Raw genomic sequence first — 22,148 nt, forward strand, 5'->3', positions numbered from 1 at the left:
GATGCTCTGTACATGCCTTCACCCTCTCAATCAATACCCTCCCATATGATTTACCAGGAATACTCAACAGACTTATACCTCTGTAATTTGAGCACTCACTCTTATCCCATTTGCCTTTGTACAATGGCACTATGCACGCATTCCGCCAATCCTCAGGCACCTCACCATGAGTCATACATACATTAAATAACCTTACCAACCAGTCAATAATACAGTCACCCCCTTTTTTAATAAATTCCACTGCAATACCATCCAAACCTGCTGCCTTGCTGGCTTTCATCTTCCGCAAAGCTTTTACTACCTCTTCTCTGTTTACCAAATCATTTTCCCTAACCCTCTCACTTTGCACACCACCTCAACCAAAACACCCTATATCTGCCACTCTATCACCAAACACATTCAACAAACCTTCAAAATACTCACTCCATCTCCTTCTCACATCACCACTACTTGTTATCACCTCCCCATTTGCGCCCTTCACTGAAGTTCCCATTTGCTCCCTTGTCTTACGCACTTTATTTACCTCTTTCCAGAACATCTTTTTATTCTCCCTAAAATTTAATGATACTCTTTCACCCCAACTCTCATTTGCCCTCTTTTTCACCTCTTGCACCTTTCTCTTGACCTGTCTCTTTCTTTTATACATCTCCCTCTCAATTTCATTTTTTCCCTGCAAAAATCGTCCAAATGCCTCTCTCTTCTCTTTCACTAATAATCTTACTTCTTCATCCCACCACTCACTACCCTTTCTAATCAACCCACCTCCCACTCTTCTCATGCCACAAGCATCTTTTGCGCAATCCATCACTGATTCCCTAAATACATCCCATTCCTCCCCCACTCCCCTTACTTCCATTGTTCTCACCTTTTTCCATTCTGTACTCAGTCTCTCCTGGTACTTCCTCACACAAGTCTCCTTCCCAAGCTCACTTACTCTCACCACCCTCTTCACCCCAACATTCACTCTTCTTTTCTGAAAGGGTATTAATATAAGTTTAATAAGAATTATGAACGTCTTGTGGAATTGTGTACTGAAAAAGGAGTAGTGATTGGGAATACCTAGTTTAACTCATTAAAGGTGGGCAAGTTTTTTTTATACATCTGTGTAAGTTGGTATATCTTAGGAATAATAAAGTATCAAGCAGTAAACCAGTACACACATAAACAGATAAAATTAGATGAAAAACAAAGGCAAGAGGTCTTAGTTATGTGATACTGTGCCATAGCTAGATGTAGGAGGAGTGCTAGGTAGGGGAGAGCACGACCTCTCTTCACCTTCCATTGTCTTGGCTAATACTGATGTTGACCTTGGCTGGGGGAGTGTGGGTGGTTGTTTACAGGCGTGTCCAAGTAGATAGCATATAGTACATGTCAGAGATGCCACATCATCCAAATTCACCGTGCAATTATGATGCAAAATGGCCCAACGTTATGTACCGTTGCCCGCCTACTACTGTACGAATGTTAAATAACATTTAATTCTGGCACTGACTGCAGTTGGGTGAGCAAGGTTAGCTGTTTATAGGAAGGGGTAAACTTAGGTTGTGATAGTATATGACATGATGCCACATTGCCAAAATTCAAAAAACAATTACTGCATAAAATAGCCCAACATTATGTATCGTTGGCTGGCTTCTACTGTACAGATGTTAGGTAAAGTCGCTCACCTTTAATGGGTTAAAAAGAATAACCTAAGTAAGTATAGGTGGGTGAGTAGAAAAGATTGTAAGAGGGCATTATAGGATTACATACTAATTGATAGGTGTGCAAAAGTGAGACTCTTGGATGTGAATATTTTGAGAGGGGCAGCTGGTGGGATGTGTGATCATTACATGTTGGAGTCAAAGGTGATGATTTGTAGAGGTATTTGTAAGAGAGGAAATGACATGATTAAATAGAGGATGTTGAAAGTGAGTGAATTTGGAAAAAAAAACTTCTGTGAAGAAATATCGAGAGAGATTGGGTGTAGAATAGCTAAATGTGAGAGTAAATAAAACAAGGGGAATGGGTGAGGAATGGTAGATATTTTAGGAAGCATTGCTGGCACGTGCGAGAAAAGTGTGTGGCATGCAGAAGGTGGGAGGTTGGCAGGTGAGAAAGGGTCATGAGTAATGTGGTGATGAAGTAAAGTTGCTTGTGAAAAATAAAGAGAGGTATATGGGTCATACAGAGAAGGAGTGCAAATGATTAGATGTATAAGAGAAAGTAGCAAAAGGTAATGGGGAAAGTGCAGGGGTTGAAAAAGAGGGCAGGTGGGTGTTGGGATTATTGTTTCTTGATAAACTACAGGGAGAATAAGATGTTTTGGAGGTTTAATAATGTTCATTGATGAACATTAGGTAGGAGCCTCAGCAAACATTGTGCTAGAGTTGCTTTCTGCCTGTGACCTGTTAAGGGTGAGGCACTAAAGGCTAAGAAGCGGCACTAGATTTCACTAGTTATGGAGACTGTTGCTGTGGCCACTCCTTTGAGGGAGTGTCAATTGGAACAGGTGTCAGAGATGTAGATATACAATTGGAATGGGGTTAATCATGTGATGAAAACATGAAAACAAATGAGAACAGTGGTGAAGGGGGTAAATGGGGAAGTGATAACAGTTAGTGGTAGGGTGAGGAGGAGATAATGTATTTTGAAGAATTTGTTGATGTGTTCACTGTACAGTGTTTGGGCCCTAGAGGTATGTGAAGTGAGAGTCTTCACAAGTGGTTTGATGAAGTGTGAAGAGTTGGTTAAAGCCTTGCATAAGGCATAATTTGGCAAGGTTAGTGGAGTGGATGGTTTTGCAGTTGAATTTCTTAAGAAACGGGGTGACTGTTGTAGATTGGTAAGTTAGGATTTTCAGTGTATGTATATATTGTTGTGAGACACCTGAGGAATGGCAGAATGCATGTATAGTGCTAGTGTATAAAGGTACGTATTCAAACTAAAGAGGTACAAGGTTGTTGAGCGTATCTAGTAAGTTGTATGGGAGAGTGGTGATTGAGAGGGTGAAGTTATGTACATCAGACTGGAGAGGAGCAGTGTGATATCAGGAGTGGTAGAGGATGTGTGAATCAGGTGTTCGGTTTAAAGAATATGTGTGAGAAATGATTAGTTCTTGTGGGTTTCGAGAAAGCATATAGTAGGGTCTTACAAATATATGATGTGGGAGGAAAGCTCCTGAAAGTTTTTATCAAGATTGTAAGGCATGTGTGTGAGTCAGTAAAGAGGAGGGTGAGTGGTTCCAGGTGAAAGTGGGTCAGTGGAAGAGGTGTGTTATGTCACCATAGCTATTTAATTTGCTTATGGATGGGTGGTGAGGGAGGTAATTACAAGTGTCTTGGAGAGAGGAGTGAGTATGAAATCTGTAAGGGGTGAGGGGGCATAGGAAATGAGTCAGTCATTGTTTGCTGATGACAGCACTAGTATCAGATGAGAGTGAGAAAATGCAGAAGTTTTTGTCTGAGTAAAGGATAGTATGTGAAAGATGGAAGTTATGAGCGATTATGAATAAAAGCAAGGTTATTAGGTTTAACAGGGTAGAGGAACTGGCTAGTTGAGTTGTGAGCTTGTATAGAGAAAATTTGGGGAAGGCAAGTGTTTTAGAAACCTGGGAGTGGACATGATAGTTAGTGGAACCATGGAAATGGTGAGTCATAGGGTGGATAAGGGGGCAAAAGTACTTGGAACACTGAGAAGTTTGAGGAAAGAGAAGCTGTTGTCTTCTAGGAAGAAAATGGTTTTTGAAGTTGTAGTATTCCCAACAACGTTGTGTGTTTATGAGGTATTGGTCGTAGATGAGCATGTAAAGAGGGTGGAAATGAAATTTTTGAGGACAGTATGTGGTGTGAGACGGTTTGATTTAGTGAGTGATTAAAGGGTTAGAGAGAGATGCAATGGTAATAGAGTATGGTTGTGAGAGGTGAAAAGTATGTGCCAAAATGGTTCAGATACAAGGAAAGGATGAGTGAGGAAAGGTTTATGTGTCAAAAGTGGAGAGTACAAGGAGAACAGGGAGACCATCTTGGAGATAGAATGATGGAGTGAAAAGGATTTGAGTGATTGGGGTCTGAACTTATAGGAAGGTGAAATATGTGCACAGGATAAAGTGAATTGGAGCGAAGTGGTATAGATGGGGCAATGTGCTGTCAGTGGACAGAACCAGGGGATATAAAGCAGCTGGAGGAAACCACAGAAAGGTCTGCGGTTCTTGATTGTAGATATGGGGCTATGGTTTTGATGCAGTGCACATGAAAGATAGAGAATGAATGCAAGGGAATGAGTCCTATCTTAGTCTGTTCCTTGGACTACTTTGTGAACACAAGAGACAGTGAACAAGTATGAAACTAAGAATGAAGTACAGATTAAGGTTTTTGGATAAATTATTGTTGGAAAAGACTTGAAAAAGGGTGAGCAGCACTACACAAACATTACAGTATTGATGGAGAGTCAGTAAAAGAGATGACCTTTTTTTTTGGTGTATTAGCAGCCCTCAGTATTGTAATAGTAAACTGTCTCCCCATCACATTAACCTCACTTATACTTTTTCAAATCCTCTCAACTTATTTAACCACATAAAGATATGGTTTATGCCCTGTGAAATGGTAAAATTCATTATAATCTAAAGAAGTTATTTGCTTTTGTTACTGAATCATAGAATTTTATTGCAACCTGACTTTTTATTTATTTTTCTTTTGCAGGTTAGTCTAGCATATGCCTATGAAACAAAAGATGCATTATGTCTTGTCTTGACAATAATGAATGGTGGAGACCTTAAATTTCACATTTATAACATGGGACGTGATCCTGGATTTGACCAGGAGAGAGCAATTTTCCATGCAGCAGAGGTGGGTATAAACATTGAAATTTTTTTGCTATTTCAGTTTTTGATTTTGTGAATTTATATTCATTGCTGTCAGTTCTCAGTTTTCGTACAGTGATGGAGATCAGTTTCAGTTTTTGCTTTGAATGAGGTATTTTACTGTGTGAAACATTCCCATTTTCTTGTAAAGTAATGTAATGTAACATTACCATAGGTAATTTTTTGTTCTTGAAAAAGTTTACAGTTACGTGCTTCTTGATCTGCTTGGTTAAGAAAGCTTAGACCATCACTGGGTATATAACACAAATCTTGGCTACCATGTTGTATCCACATCAACAATAACTTTTTCATACCTTAGTCAGGGTCGTAGTAAGATTTTTTTTTTTCCTCATAGTGTGAAATTGCATTGTAGTTACATGCAAAGAAGTTTACAAAGAAAGAGAACTCTTCTTGCTTTCAAAGAGCTCGACACATGAATTGATTTTTAATAATCATTTTGTTCAGTGTACTGTGTCTAGGAATGTTCATTAGAAACAGCAAATCAGGGCCTGAAGCTGAGTGAAACTAATTGTTGATATGACTTTTGAGGCATTTCATACTTATACATCTCACTGATTTGAGTCTTCACCTCATATTTCAGTGTTTAGATGATTGTGGTGTGTTCATTTACATGATGTATACATAAGAGACCAGATCATCAAAGCTCTTGAAAATGTAAAGAGAATTGTGTTAGTGCTTTGTATGAGTTAGAAGTTACCCAGTATTTAGATTTTTTTTTTTACCAACATGACACAGGCAAAATAAGTTCCACTCAAAGCTCACTGTAGATAAAAGGAATAAGGTGATTCGTAAAGGGAGAAAAGTTAGAGACAGGGAAAGAGGAAACTATTCCTCTGCTTGTTTGTTAAAGGGAAAGAGGAAACTATTCCTCAGCTTGTTTGTTAAATGGAAAAAGGAGGTGTCTTGTCTCTAGTAGGTAGTAGTTGGTAGGCAGCCAATGACCAGGGAGGTATGTTGCCAGTATTACCTGCCTGATTATCGAGAGGGTTATTGACAGTTATGTAGTGAGCCAGTACTTCATTGGTTGTCAAGTTGCACTCCTTTGACCCAGGTAGCTGTCTTTCCTTTCTGCCTCACCCACACATGGACTACTGGCTCTCTGTCCACAAACTTACAATCTCTCCTTGTTACAGATAACACATGACAACACTTAAGTCACACAGCTCATTCTTTGTAACTAGATTTTTCTGCTTTGAACACTATGCTCTATTCCTGCCTTATTGCAAAATGGCTGGAGCAGTGGATAGCAGTAGTGTGTAGGAATACTGAGGCTGGAGCATTAGGTAGAAGTAGTAGGCAGGAACATTAGGTAGACACATTAAGGTAGTAGTAGTCAGGAGAAACATTAGGTAGTAGTAGTCTTTAGGAACATTAGGTAGGAGCCTCTTTAAATACTGCACTAGAGCTGCCTTCTGCCAGTGGCCTGTAAAGGGTGAGGCATTATGGCTAGGAAGCAGCTCTGGAGTCCGTAGTTATAGAGACTTGCTGTGGCCACCCCCTTGAAGGAGTTCCTGTTGGAACAGGCATAAGAGATATAGATAATAGATAAATAGATGCCTTGATTCTAATGAAAATTCTCTGCAGTAGCAAATAGTTAGTGGTGATGATGCTATGTGAAAAACACCTCATCTGTGTTTGCATGTTTCATTACTCATAAAATTGGATCCTCAGGCACTCATGAACCTGTTGATCATTTTGATTTGTCTAATTTTGAAGCAGCCGAGCAGAGTTCCATTTGATTTGATTGTGCAGTTGACTTCATAAAGGTTCATAGGACTAGGTGTACTGCCAGCTTGAAAAAAAGATAGGATTATTTATTGTCATCAACATTGAGAGGAGCCAACAATGACAGAGATCTGTTAGATTCTGCACCCTTTGCCTTAAGTTTTTTGTTGAAATGATAGTTAAATCGCTGCCAGATTTTCAGTAAATTGCTGTTTCCTATATGTTTGTTGGCTCTGATGCTAAGGCTAAAGGGCTGAAACTGGTAGAGTGTGTATGTGGAAGGATGAAAAGCTGCTAGAAACCTAAAAAGGCAGTTCAAGTTACAGATTACCAATCATCTTGACACTGTTAGGCATGGATATTTTTTGTTATTCAGAAAGTTTTTTGTTAGCAGATCAGTTAAAAGGGAGAACTCTTAAGCACCATTGTTACTTAATTTTCTAATGATCATTATTATTATTTAAACTAGGTTTCTGAGCACCAGAAACAGTATCTGACTTTTGAAGAGTCTCATTTTTAAGTACATAATCCCTTGTTATCCGTGAGATTTGACGTATGTTGATGACATGTTTACCAAATGTCTTGCTAGCTAGGTACAATTAGTAACTACAGAAGTACAGCTTGAAGAATATATGACTAAATGTTATTCTGTTTTAGTCATGATACACTTGACAGGTCTGAGCATGTACTCACCCTGTGGAAATTTTTCTAAGCAAGGTTCTGCCTTTGACGACCCATGTAGTCAAAAGCAGCTAAAAAAAAGTACACAAAGTAATATTTGGGATTCATGATCTGAACAGGAAATAAAGTTTTAAGATTTTGTTTCCCACAATAAAATGAAAGAAATACATGTAAAAATAAAGGATATGCATGAGTAGTTGAGTAGAAATATATTGTGTTGAATTTAATGCATAGATTGCACAGTGCTGGTGAAAGAAGTGAGGAGGGCTCTGTATCTTCTTATGAATAGCTACAGCAAGATTTTTCCAAATGAAAGGGCTAACGTATAGAATCCACCACCCATTGCATGTTTTTCATATAAGATTAGTTTTTTACCTCTTTGGATGCCATTTCAATCATTTAAGGAATTATCTATCTGAGACTTGTGAGAAAATGACTTAGCCATTGTGAGAGAGTGACTTTAGCCATGAGTCTAACCTTCTTTTGAAGGCTTCTTTGGTGGTTTCATGCATCTTTCTATTTTTTCCTGATCATTCTTTCATACTTTTTTGCCATTTTCCCCATTACTAGCCAACCCCAACTCCATCATATGCCTTCTCCAGATCCATAAATGCTACATTTATTTATTTTATTTATTTATTATTTATTTTGCTTTGTCGCTGTCTCCCGCGTTTGCGAGGTAGCGCAAGGAAACAGACGAAAGAAATGGCCCAACCCACCCCCATACACATGTATATACACACACGTCCACACACGCAAATATACATACCTATACATCTCAATGTACACATATATATACACACACACACACATACATATATACCCATGCACACAATTCACACTGTCTGCCTTTATTCATTCCCATCGCCACCTCGCCACACATGGAATACCATCCCCCTCCCCCCTCATGTGTGCGGGGTAGCGCTAGGAAAAGACAACAAAGGCCTCATTCGTTCACACTCAGTCTCTAGCTGTCATGCAATAATGCCCGAAATCACAGCTCCCTTTCCACATCCAGGCCCCACACAGCTTTCCATGGTTTACCCCAGACGCTTCACATGCCCTGATTCAATCCACTGACAGCACATCAACCCCAGTATACCACATCGATCCAATTCACTCTATTCCTTGCCCGCCTTTCACCCTCCTGCATGTTCAGGCCCCGATCACTCAAAATCTTTTTCACTCCATCTTTCCACCTCCAATATGGTCTCCCACTTCTCCTCGTTCCCTCCACCTCCGACACATATATCCTCTTGATCAATCTTTCCTCACTCATTCTCTCCATGTGCCCAAACCATTTCAAAACACCCTCTTCTGCTCTCTCAACCACGCTCTTTTTATATCCACACATCTCTCTTACCCTTACATTACTTACTCGATCAAACCCCTCACACCATACATTGTCCTCAAACATCTCATTTCCAGCACATCCACCCTCCAGCACACAACTCTATCCATAGCCCACGCCTCGCAACCATACAACATTGTTGGAACCAGTATTCCTTCAAACATACCCATTTTTGCTTTCCGAGATAATGTTCTCGACTTCCACACATTCTTCAAGGCTCCCAGGATTTTCGCCCCCTCCCCCACCCTATGATTCACTTCCGCTTCCATGGTTCCATCCGCTGCCAGATCCACTCCCAGATATCTAAGACACTTTACTTCCTCCAGTTTTTCCCCATTCAAACTTACCTCCCAATTGACTTGACCCTCAACCGTACTGTACCTAATAATTACCTTGCTCTTATTCACATTTACTCTTAACTTTCTTCTTTCACACACTTTACCAAACTCAGTCACCAGCTTCTGCAGTTTCTCACATGAATCAGCCACCAGCGCTGTATCATCAGTGAACAACAACTGACTCACTTCCCAAGCTCTCTCATCCCCAACAGACTTCATACTTGCCCCTCTTTCCAAAACTCTTGCATTCACCTCCCTAACAACCCCATCCATAAACAAATTAAACAACCATAGAGACATCACACACCCTTGCCGCAAACCTACATTCACTGAGAACCAATCACTTTCCTCTCTTCCTACACGTACACATGCCTTACATCCTCGATAAAAACTTTTCACTGCTTCTAACAACTTGCCACCCACACCATATATTCTTAATGCCTTCCACAGAGCATCTCTATCAACTCTATCATATGCCTTCTCCAGATCCATAAATGCTACATACAAATCCATTTCCTTTTCTAAGTATTTTTCACATACATTCTTCAAAGCAAACACCTGATCCACACATCCTCTACCACTTCTGAAACCACACTGCTCATCCCCAATCTGATACTCTGTACATGCCTTCACCCTCTCAATCAATACCCTCCCATATAATTTACCAGGAATACTCAACAAACTTTTTTTTTTTTTTTTCTCTGTCACTGTCTCCCGCGTTTGCGAGGTAGCGCAAGGAAACAGACGAAAGAAATGGCCCAACCCACCCCCATACACATGTATATACATACGTCCACACACGCAAATATGCATACCTACACAGCTTTCCATGGTTTACCTTAGACGCTTCACATGCCCTGATTCAATCCACTGACAGCATGTCAACCCCGGTACACCACATCGATCCAATTCACTCTATTCCTTGCCCTCCTTTCACCCTCCTGCATGTTCAGGCCCCGATCACACAAAATCTTTTTCACTCCATCTTTCCACCTCCAATTTGGTCTCCCACTTCTCCTCGTTCCCTCCACCTCCGACTCATATATCCTCTTGGTCAATCTTTCCTCACTCATTCTCCCTATGTGCCCAAACCATTTCAAAACACCCTCTTCTGCTCTCTCAACCACGCTCTTTTTATTTCCACACATCTCTCTTACCCTTACATTACTTACTCGATCAAACCACCTCACACCACACATTGTCCTCAAACATCTCATTTCCAGCACATCCATCCTCCTGCGCACAACTCTATCCATAGCCCACGCCTCGCAACCATACAACATTGTTGGAACCACTATTCCTTCAAACATACCCATTTTTGCTTTCTGAGATACTGTTCTCGACTTCCACACATTCTTCAAGGCTCCCAGGATTTTCGCCCCCTCCCCCACCCTATGATCCACTTCCGCTTCCATGGTTCCATCCGCTGCCAGATCCACTCCCAGATATCTAAAACACTTTACTTCCTCCAGTTTTTCTCCATTCAAACTTACCTCCAATTGACTTGACCCTCAACCCTACTGTACCTAATAACCTTGCTCTTATTCACATTTACTCTTAACTTTCTTCTTTCACACACTTTACCAAACTCAGTCACCAGCTTCTGCAGTTTCTCACATGAATTAGCCACCAGCGCTGTATCATCAGCGAACAACAACTGACTCACTTCCCAAGCTCTCTCATCCACAACAGACTTCATACTTGCCCCTCTTTCCAAAACTCTTGCATTCACCTCCCTAACAACCCCATCCATAAACAAATTAAACAACCATGGAGACATCACACACCCCTGCCGCAAACCTACATTCACTGAGAACCAATCACTTTCCTCTCTTCCTACACGTACACATGCCTTACATCCTCGATAAAAACTTTTTACTGCTTCTAACAACTTGCCTCCCACACCATATATTCTTAATAGCTTCCACAGAGCATCTCTATCAACTCCATCATATGCCTTCTCCAGATCCATAAATGCTACATACAAATCCATTTGCTTTTCTAAGTATTTCTCACATACATTCTTCAATGGATGGGGTTGTAAAGGAGGTAAATGCAAGAGTCCTGGAAAGAGGGGCAAGTATGAAGTCTGTTGGGGATGAGAGAGCTTGGGAAGTGAGTCAATTGTTGTTCGCTGATGATACAGCGCTGGTGGCTGATTCATGTGAGAAACTGCAGAAGCTGGTGACTGAGTTTGGTAAAGTGTGTGGAAGAAGAAAGTTGAGAGTAAATGTGAATAAGAGCAAGGTTATTAGGTACAGTAGGGGTGAGGGTCAAGTCAATTGGGAGGTGAGTTTGAATGGAGAAAAACTGGAGGAAGTGAAGTGTTTTAGATATCTGGGAGTGGATCTGTCAGCGGATGGAACCATGGAAGCGGAAGTGGATCATAGGGTGGGGGAGGGGGCGAAAATTTTGGGAGCCTTGAAAAATGTGTGGAAGTCGAGAACATTATCTCGGAAAGCAAAAATGGGTATGTTTGAGGGAATAGTGGTTCCAACAATGCTGTATGGTTGCGAGGCGTGGGCTATGGATAGAGATGAGCGCAGGAGGATGGATGTGCTGGAAATGAGATGTTTGAGGACAATGTGTGGTGTGAGGTGGTTTGATCGAGTAAGTAACGTAAGGGTAAGAGAGATGTGTGGAAATAAAAAGAGCGTGGTCGAGAGAGCAGAAGAGGGTGTTTTGAAATGGTTTGGGCACATGGAGAGAATGAGTGAGGAGAGATTGACCAAGAGGATATATGTGTCGGAGGTGGAGGGAACGAGGAGAAGAGGGAGACCAAATTGGAGGTGGAAAGATGGAGTGAAAAAGATTTTGTGTGATCGGGGCCTGAACATGCAGGAGGGTGAAAGGAGGGCAAGAAATAGAGTGAATTGGAGTCATGTGGTATACAGGGGTTGACGTGCTGTCAGTGGATTGAAGCAAGGCATGTGAAGCGTCTGGGGTAAACCATGGAAAGCTGTGTAGGTATGTATATTTGCGTGTGTGGACGTGTGTATGTACATGTGTATGGGGGGGGGGGGGTTGGGCCATTTCTTTCGTCTGTTTCCTTGCGCTACCTCGCAAACGCGGGAGACAGCGACAAAGTATAAAAAAAAAAAAAAAAAAAAATTCTTCAAAGCAAACACCTGATCCACACATCCTCTACCACTTCTGAAACCACACTGCTCTTCCCCAATCTGATGCTCTGTACATGCCTTCACCCTCTCAATCAATACCCTCCCATATAATTTACAAACTTATACCTCTGTAATTTGAGCATTCACTCTTATCCCCTTTGCCTTTGTACAATGGCACTATGCACGCATTCCGCCAATCCTCAGGCACCTCACCATGAGTCATACATACATTAAATAACCTTACCAACCAGTCAACAATACAGTCACCCCCTTATTTGATAAATTCCACTGCAATATCATACAAACCTGCTGCCGTGCCGGCTTTCATCTTCCGCAAAGCTTTTACTACCTCCTGTCTGTTTACCAAATCATTTTCCCCAGCCCTCTCACTTTGCATACCACCTCGACCAAGACACCCTATATCTGCCACTCTATCATCAAACACATTCAACAAACCTTCAAAATACTCACTCCATCTCCTTCTCACATCACCACTACTTGTTATCACCTCCCCATTAGAGCCCTTCACTGAAGTTCCCATTTGCTCCCTTGTCTTACGCACTTTATTTACCTCCTTCCAGAACATCTTTTTATTCTCCCTAAAATTTAATGATACTCCCTCACCCCATCTCTCATTTGCCCTCTTTTTCACCTCTTGCATCTTTCTCTTGACCTCCTGTCTCTTTCTTTTATACATCTCCCACTCAATTTCATTTTTTCCCTGCAAAAATCGTCCAAATGCCTCTTTCTTCTCTTTCACTAATAATCTTACTTCTTCATCCCACCACTCACTACCCTTTCTAATCAACCCACCTCCCACGCTTCTCATACCACAAGCATCTTTTGCGCAATCCATCACTGATTCCCTAAATACATCCCATTCCTCCCCCACTCCCCTTACTTCCATTGTTCTCACCTTTTTCCATTCTGTAATCAGTCTCTCCTGGTACTTCCTAACACAAGTCTCCTTCCCAAGCTCACTTACTCTCACCACCCTCTTCACTCCAACATTCACTCTTCTTTTCTGAAAACCCATACAAATCTTCACCTTCGCCTCCACAAGATAATGATCAGACATCCCTCCAGTTGCTTCTCTCAGCATATTTACATCCAAAAGTCTCTCTTTTGCGCGCCTGTCAATTAACACGTAATCCAATAACGCTCTCTGGCCATCTCTCCTACTTACATACGTATACTTATGTATTTTTTTTTTTTTTTTTTGCTTTGTCGCTGTCTCCCGCGTTTGCGAGGTAGCGCTATACTTATGTATATCTCGCTTTTTAAACCAGGTATTCCCAATCACCAGTCCTTTTTCAGCACATAAATCTACAAGCTCTTCACCATTTCCATTTACAACACTGAACACCCCATGTATACCAATTATTCCCTCAACTGCCACATTACTCACCTTTGCATTCAAATCACCTATCACTATAACCCGGTCTCGTGCATCAAAACCACTAACACACTCATTCAGCTGCTCCCAAAACACTTGCCTCTCATGATCTTTCTTCTCATGCCCAGGTGCATATGCACCAATAATCACCCATCTCTCTCCTTCAACTTTCAGTTTTACCCATATTAATCGAGAATTTACTTTCTTACATTCTATCACATACTCCCACAATTCCTGTTTCAGGAGTACTGCTACTCCTTCCCTTGCTCTTGTCCTCTCACTAACCCCTGACTTTACTCCCAAGACATTACCAAACCACTCTTCCCCTTTACCCTTGAGCTTCGTTTCACTCAGAGCCAAAACATCCAGGTTCCTTTCCTCAAACATACTACCTGTCTCTCCTTTTTCACATCTTGGTTACATCCACACACATTTAGACACCCCAACCTGAGTCTACGAGGAGGATGAGCACTCCCCGCGTGACTCCATCTGTTTCCCATTTTTTAGAAAGTTAAAAATACAAGGAGGGGAGGATTTCTGGCCCCCCGCTCCCGTCCCCTCTAGTCACCTTCTACGACATGTGAGGAATGCGTGGGAAGTATTCTTTCACCCCTATCCCCAGGGATAATATATATATATATTTTTTTTTTTTTTTGCTTTGTCGCTGTCTCCCGCGTTTGCGAGGTAGAGCAAGGAAATAGACAAAAGAAATGACCCAACCCACCCCCATACACATGTATATACATACGTCCACACACGCAAATATACATACCTACACAGCTTTCCATGGTTTACCCCAGATGCTTCACATGCCCTGATTCAATCCACTGACAGCACGTCAACCCCAGTATACCACATCGATCCAATTCACTCTATTCCTTGCCCTCCTTTTACCCTCCTGCATGTTCAGGCCCCGATCACACAAAATCTTTTTCACTTCATCTTTCCACCTCCAATTTGGTCTCCCACTTCTCCTCTTTCCCTCCACCTCCGACACATATATCCTCTTGGTCAATCTTTCCTCACTCATTCTCTCCATGTGCCCAAACCATTTCAAAACACCCTCTTTGCTCTCAAAACCACGCTCTTTTTATTTCCACACATCTCTCTTACCCTTATGTTACTTACTCGATCAAACCACCTCACACCACACATTGTCCTCAGACATCTCATTTCCAGCACATCCATCCTCCTGCGCACAACTCTATCCATAGCCCACGCCTCGCAACCATACAACATTGTTGGAACCACTATTCCTTCAAACATACCCATTTTTGCTTTCCGAGATAATGTTCTCAACTTCCACACATTCTTCAAGGCTCCCAGGATTTTCGCCCCCTCCCCCACCCTATGATCCACTTCCGCTTCCATGGTTCCATCCGCTGCCAGATCCACTCCCAGATATCTAAAACACTTTACTTCCTCCAGTTTTTCCCCATTCAAACTTACCTCCCAATTGACTTGACCCTCAACCCTACTGTAGCTAATAACCTTGCTCTTATTCACATTTACTCTTAACTTTCTTCTTTCACACACTTTACCAAACTCAGTCACCAGCTTCTGCAGTTTCTCACATGAATTAGCCACCAGCGCTGTATCATCAGCGAACAACAACTGACTCACTTCCAAAGCTCTCTCATCCCCAACAGACTTCATACTTGCCCCTCTTTCCAAAACTCTTGCATTCACCTCCGTAACAACCCCATCCATAAACAAATTAAACAACCATGGAGACATCACACACCCCTGCCGCAAACCTACATTCACTGAGAACCAATCACTTTCCTCTCTTCCTACACGTACACACACACACACACATATATATATATATATATATATATATATATATATATATATATATATATATATATATATATATATATATATTCTTTCAAACTATTCGCCATTTCCCGCGTTAGCGAGGTAGCGTTAAGAACAGAGAACTGGGCCTTTGAGGGAAATCCTCACCTGGCCCCCTTCTCTGTTCCTTCTTTTGGAAAATTAAAAAAAATAATGAGAGGGGAGGATTTCCAGCCCCCCGCTCCCTCCCCTTTTAGTCGCCTTCTACGACACGCAGGGAATACGTGGGAAGTATTCTTTCTCCCCTATCCCCAGGGATATATATATATATATATATATATATATATATATATATATATATATATATATATATATATATATATATATATATATATATATTATGTGAGGACTGGGCCTATGGGGGAAGGTCCTCACTTGGCCCCCTTCTCTGTTCTTCTTTTGGAAAACTAAAAACAAGAGGTGAGGATTTCCAGCCGCACGCTCCCTTCCCTTTTAGTCGCCTTCTACGACACGCAGGGAATACGTGGGAAGTATTTTTCCAAAAGAAGGAACAGAGAGGGGGCCCAGGTAAGGATGTTACCTCAGAGGCCCAGTCCTCTGTTCTTGGCGCTGCCTTGCTAGCGCGGGAAGTGGCGAATAGTTTGTAAAGAATGAATATATGTATATATATATATATATATATATATATATATATATATATATATATATATATATATATATATATATATGTGTGTGTGTGTGTGTGTGTGTGTGTGTGTGTGTGTATATGTATGTATATATATTTTTCTTTCTTTTAAACTATCTGCCATTTCCCGCATTAGCGAGGTAGCGTTAAGAACAGAGGACTGGGCCTTTGTGGAATATTCTCACCAGGCCCCCCTCTGTTCCTTCTTTTGGAAAAAAAAAAAAAAAAAAAAAAAAAAAAAGAGAGGGGAGGATTTCCAGCCTCCCGCTCCCTTAACTTTTAGTCGCCTCCTACGACACGCAGGGAATACGTGGGAAGTATTCTTCATCCCCTATCCCCATATATATATATATATATATATATATATATATATATATATATATATATATATATATATATATATTTGTTCTCTGTTCCTTCTTTTGGAAAATTAAAAAAAATTGAGAGGGGAGGATTTCCAGCCCCCCGCTCCCTCCCCTTTTAGTCGCCTTCTACGACATGCAGGGAATACGTGGGAAGTATTCTTTCTCCCCTATCCCCAGGGATAGGTGAGGATATTCCCTCAGTGACCCAGTTCTCTGTTCTTAACGCTACCTCGCTAACGCGGGAAATGACGAATAGTTTGAAAAATATATTTGTTTATGGATGTGGTTGTTAGGGAGGTGAATGCAAGAATTTTGGAAAGAGGGGCAAGTATGAAGTCTGTTGTGGATGAGAGAGCTTGGGAAGTAAGTCAGTTGTTGTTCGCTGATGATACAGTGCTGGTGGCTGATTCATGTGAGAAACTGCAGAAGCTGGTGACTGAGTTTGGTACAGTGTGTGAAAGAAGAAAGTTAAGAGTAAATGTGAATAAGAGCAAGGTTATTAGCTACAGTAGGGTTGAGGGTCAAGTTAATTGGGAGGTAAGTTTGAATGGAGAAAAACTTGAGGAAGTAAAGTGTTTTAGATATCTGGGAGTGGATCTGGCAGCGGATGGAACCATGGAAGCGGAAGTGAATCATAGGGTGGGGAAGGGGACGAAAATCCTGGGAGCCTTGAAGAATGTGTGGAAGTTGAGAACATTATCTCGGAAAGCAAAAATGGGTATGTTTGAAGGAATACTGGTTCCAACAATGTTGTATGGTTGCGAGGCGTGGGCTAGGGATAGAGTTGTGCGCAGGAGGGTGGATGTGCTGGAAATGAGATGTTTGAAGACAATGTGTGGTGTGAGGTGGTTTGATCGAGTAAGTAATGTAAGGGTAAGAGAGATGTGTGGAAATAAAAAGAGCGTGGTTGAGAGAGCAGATGAGGGTGTTTTGAAATGGTTTGGGCACATGGAGAGAATGAGTGAGGAAAGATTGACCAAGAGGATATATGTGTCGGAGGTGGAGGGAACGAGGAGAAGTGGGAGACCAAATTGGAGGTGGAAAGATGGAGTGAAAAAGATTTTGAGTGATCGGGGCCTGAACATGCAGGAGGGTGAAAGGCGGTCAAGGAATAGAGTGAATTGGATCGATGTGGTATACCGGGGTTGACGTGCTGTCAGTGGATTGAATCAAGACATGTGAAGCGTCTGGGGTAAACCATGGAAAGTTCTGTGGGGCGTGGATGTGGAAAGGGAGCTGTGGTTTCGGGCATTATTGCATGACAGCTAGAGACTGAGTGTGAACGAATGGGGCCTTTGTTGTCTTTTCCTAGCGCTACCTCGCACACATGAGGGTGGAGGGGGATGGTATTCCATGTGTGGCGAGGTGGCGATGGGAATGAATAGGGGCAGACAGTGTGAATTGTGTGCATGGGTATATATGTATGTGTCTGTGTGTGTATATATATGTGTACATTGAGATGTATAGGTATGTATATTTGCGTGTGTGGACGTGTATTTATGTACATGTGTATGGGGGTAGGTTGGGCCATTTCTTTCGTCTGTTTCCTTGCACTACCTCGCAAACGTGGGAGACAGCGACAAAGCAAAATAAAAATAGATAAACAATATACATACACACACATATACACATATATACACACCCACACACATATACACACATACATATATATACATATGAAAAATGTAAGAAATAATTTAGAAAACTGAAACTTCTATCTTGAAATGAAATACATACAAACCCATTTGTTTTTCAAAGTATTTCTCACATACATTCTTCAAAGCAAACACCTGATCCACACTTCCTCTACCACTTCTGAAACCACACTGCTTTTCCCCAATCTGATGCTTTGTACATGCCTTCACCCTCTCAATCAACACCCTTAGCCTTTGTATACTGGCACTATGCATGCATTCTGCCAATCCTCAGGCACCTCACCATGAGCCATACATACATTAAGTATCCTTACCAACCAGTCAACAACTTATTCACTCCCTTTTTTAATCCACTGCAATACCATCCAAACCCACCGCTTTGCAGGCTTTCATCTTCTGGAAAGCTCTCACTACCTCTGTTTACCAAATCATTCTCCCTAACCCTCTCACTTCGCACACCACCTTGACCCACTCTATCATCTAACACATTCAATAAGCCTTCAAAATACTTGCTCCATCTCCTCACTTCACTACTTGTTAGTACCTCCCCATTAGCCCCCTTCACCGATGTTCAACATTTGTTCTCTTGTCTTATGCACTTTATTTACCTCCTTCCAAAACATCTTCTTATTCTCCCTAAAATTTAATGATTCTCTCTCACCCCAACTCTCTTTTGCCCTCTTTTTCACCTCTTGCACCTTTCTCTTGACCTCCTACCTCTTTCTTTTATACATCTCCCAATCATTTCCACTATTTCCCTGCAAATATCGTCCAGATGCCTCTCTCTTCTCTTTCACTAACAATCTTACTTCTTCATCCCACCACTCACTACCCTTTCTAATCTACCCACCTCCCATGCTTCTCATGCCACAAGCATCTTTTGCGCACGCCATCACTGCTTCCCTAAATACATCCCATTCCTCCCCCTTTCCCCTTACGTCCTTTGCTCTCACCTTTTTCCATGCTGCAGTCAGTCTCTCCTGGTACTTCCTCACACAAGTCTCCTTACCAAGCTCACTTACTCTCACCACTCTCTTCATCCCAACATTCTCTCTTCTTTTCTGAAAACCTCTACAATGCTTCACCTTTGCCTCCACAGGATGATGATCAGACATCCCTCCTGTTGCACCTCTCAACACATTAACATCCAAAAGTCTCTCTTTCATGCGCCTATCAATTAACACGTAATCCAATAACGCTCTTTAGCCATCTCTCCTACTTACATACTTATGTATATCTCTCTTTTTAAACCAGGTATTCCCAATCACCAGTCCTTTTTCAGCACAACTCTACTAGCTCATCACCATTTCCATTTACAACACTGAACACCCCATGCACGCCAATTTTTCCCTCAACTGCCACATTACTCACCTTTGCATTTAAATCACCCATCACTATAACCCAGTCTCGTGCATCAAAACTACTAACACACTCACTCAGCTGCTCCCAAAACACTTGCTTCTCATGATTTTTCTTCTCATGCCCAGGTTCATAGGCACCAATAATCACCCATCTCTCTTCATCCACTTTCAGTTTTACCCATATCAATCTAGAGTTTACTTTCTTACACTCTGTCACGTACTCCTACCACTCTTGTTTCAGGAGAAGTGCTACTCCTTCCCTTGCTCTTGTCCTCTCACCAACCCCTGACTTTACTCCCAAAACATTTCCAAACCACTCTTCTCCTTTACCCCAAAATATTTCCAAACCACTCTTCTCCTTTACCCTTGAGCTTCATTTCACTCAGAGCCAAAACCTCCAGGTTCCTTTCCTCAAACATACTACCTATCTCTCCTTTTGGTTACATCCACACACATTTAGACAACCCGATCTGAGCCTTCGAGGAGGATGAGCACTCCCTGCGTGACTCCGTCTTCTGTTTCCCCTTTTAGAAAGTTAAAAGGAGGGGAGGGTTTCAAGCCCCCCGCTTGTATCCCCTTTCGTCTCCTTCTATGACACGTGGGGAATGTGTGGGAAGTATTCTTTCTCCCCTACCTCCATACATGTACATATACAAATCAACATATACATACACATACACAGACATATACATATATATACACATGTACATATTCATATGTGCTTGCCTTCATCAATTCCTGTCGCTATCCCACCCCACAGGAAGCAGCATCAATACCCCCTGCTTCAGTGAGGTAGTGCCAAGAAAACAGACAAAAAAGGCCACATTCGTTCACACTCAGTGTCTAGCTCTCATGTGTAATGCACCGAAACCACAGCTCCCTATCCACATCCAGGCCCCAAAGACCTTTCCATGATAATATATATAAATGTATATGGTTGGTAGCCAACAACCAGGGAGGTATATTACCAGTACTACCCGCTTAGGTATTAGAAGGGTTAATGACATCTGCTAGGTGAGCCAGCACTTTAGTAGTTATCAAGTTGCATTCCTCTGACTCAGGTGGCTATGTTTTCTTTCTGTCTCACCAACATGTTGACTACTGGCATTCTGTCCACAAACTACAATATTTCCATGTCATGTGTAACACTTGACAACACTTTACTCATGCAGCTCATTCTCTAAATTTTCCTGCGGTTGCACTATGCGATAGCCCTGCCTTTTGGCAAAAATCATAGGAGCAGTAGATAGAAGAAGTAGGTAGGAACATCTAGGCAGGATTATTTGATAGAAACATTAGGTAGAATAGGAGGACAGTAGGTGAGGTAATAGTGAAACCTTATGAGGTTGAAGCATAGAGCTGAGCTGTTTCTTGACATGAAACATTACTGCTGTAGGCAAAACTTCAAGATCATAGGTAGGGTTTTGAATATTGTTTCCAGTTTTGGTCATCCTACTTGAAAAAGACAGATAGAATAGAGAGAGTACAAAGGCTAGGTACAAAAATGATTCCCATACCGAGAAACAGATCCTATGAGAGCCAACTTATTGACTTAAGCTGTTTAGTTTAGAAAAGAGAGAGTGAAGAGGTGATCTGATACAGGCATCCAAAATGATCAAAGGTTTAGATAATCTTGCTTTAATGAGATACTTCCACTTTCAACTGATTTCACTCTTAGCATTGGCTACAGACTCATGGGCAAAAATAATTTTTCTTCAAAATTTTGATTAAAAATTTTCTTCAAAATTATTATTATTGATGTATGGAGTGATTCACCAGTGAATGTGGTTGAAAGTAGTACCATAGGTATGTTTAAGAATATACTTGATAAATGCTATCAACCTGAAAAGTTTAAAGTATTATTCTATTTTAAGTATGTATGTATTTTTACTCTTACAACATTTATCTGTCACAGACAACCTTAATGGGACCCATGGTCTGTTGTTTGAATTCCTTTGTGTTCCCAAAGCTCTATCTTTATCAAAAGTGCCACTCCCATCCTTCACTTTTGTCCAAACATTAAACCCCAGACTTGTCCCCTGATTCTTTCGAAACCATCCTGCTCCTTTCTCCTTCTAGTAAGTTTGACTCAGAGCCTTAATATCCAGGTTTCTTTTATCAAACATTGTACCTATCTCTCCTCTTATCCGTATAACATCCATGGACATTCAAACAACGTAGCTTGAGCATTTCAAGGAGAAGTCTTTGTTTGTCTCATTTTTCTGTTCTAATTTTTTAAAAGTATTTCTACAAGGAGAAGAGGGTTTCTAGTTCCACTCTCTTACTCCACTGTTCATCTTTTATGAACACTCAGGAGATACATGGGTAGTTTTCTTGCTTCTCCTTCCCAAGGATAAAGGATATTTGTGATTTCGGGTAAATGTTTGTGTGAATTACATGTTGTCAGGTGTGTTTTGAGAGATGTAGAGATAGCAACCCATCCACATGAATATGAAACTGAAAGGAAAGAGCAGCTTGTGCCAGAGAGGAAAATGTGAAAGTCACTGTGGTTTTGGTTCACTGCATTGCTGTCACTAATCCTCCTGACACCTTGGTGGTAACATCTTCCCTGCATACCACGTGCTACCCCTGAAACTATAGGTAACAATGAGAACTGTGTAACCATATTTCATGTGAGTCAGCTTTGGCATGTACCCCATACTATGAGAAATAACACAGATATCATTTTAGGGTGTATTTGACTTGAAGCATGTGGGCACCCACTATTTATGAACACCTTTTCAAATGCTTCATGTAGATTGGTTTAGCACGGATGATAATCACGTGATC

At 41.3% G+C, this 22,148-nt stretch overlaps 1 protein-coding gene across 3 annotated transcripts in view; it reads left to right on the forward strand.

Annotated features, from left to right (window-relative positions):
- Gprk2 (G protein-coupled receptor kinase 2) overlaps positions 1-22,148 on the forward strand; it is a 324,238-nt gene that overhangs the window by 195,220 nt on the left and 106,870 nt on the right. For all 3 annotated transcript variants that reach the window (XM_071683096.1, XM_071683094.1, XM_071683095.1), the window contains exon 7: positions 4,680-4,826. In XM_071683096.1, coding sequence (XP_071539197.1) covers positions 4,680-4,826 — 147 coding nt within the window. The remainder of the gene's footprint in view (positions 1-4,679; positions 4,827-22,148) is intronic.

The sequence above is a fragment of the Panulirus ornatus genome, chromosome 35 (genome assembly GCF_036320965.1).
Source record: "Panulirus ornatus isolate Po-2019 chromosome 35, ASM3632096v1, whole genome shotgun sequence".
NCBI lineage: Eukaryota > Metazoa > Arthropoda > Malacostraca > Decapoda > Palinuridae > Panulirus > Panulirus ornatus.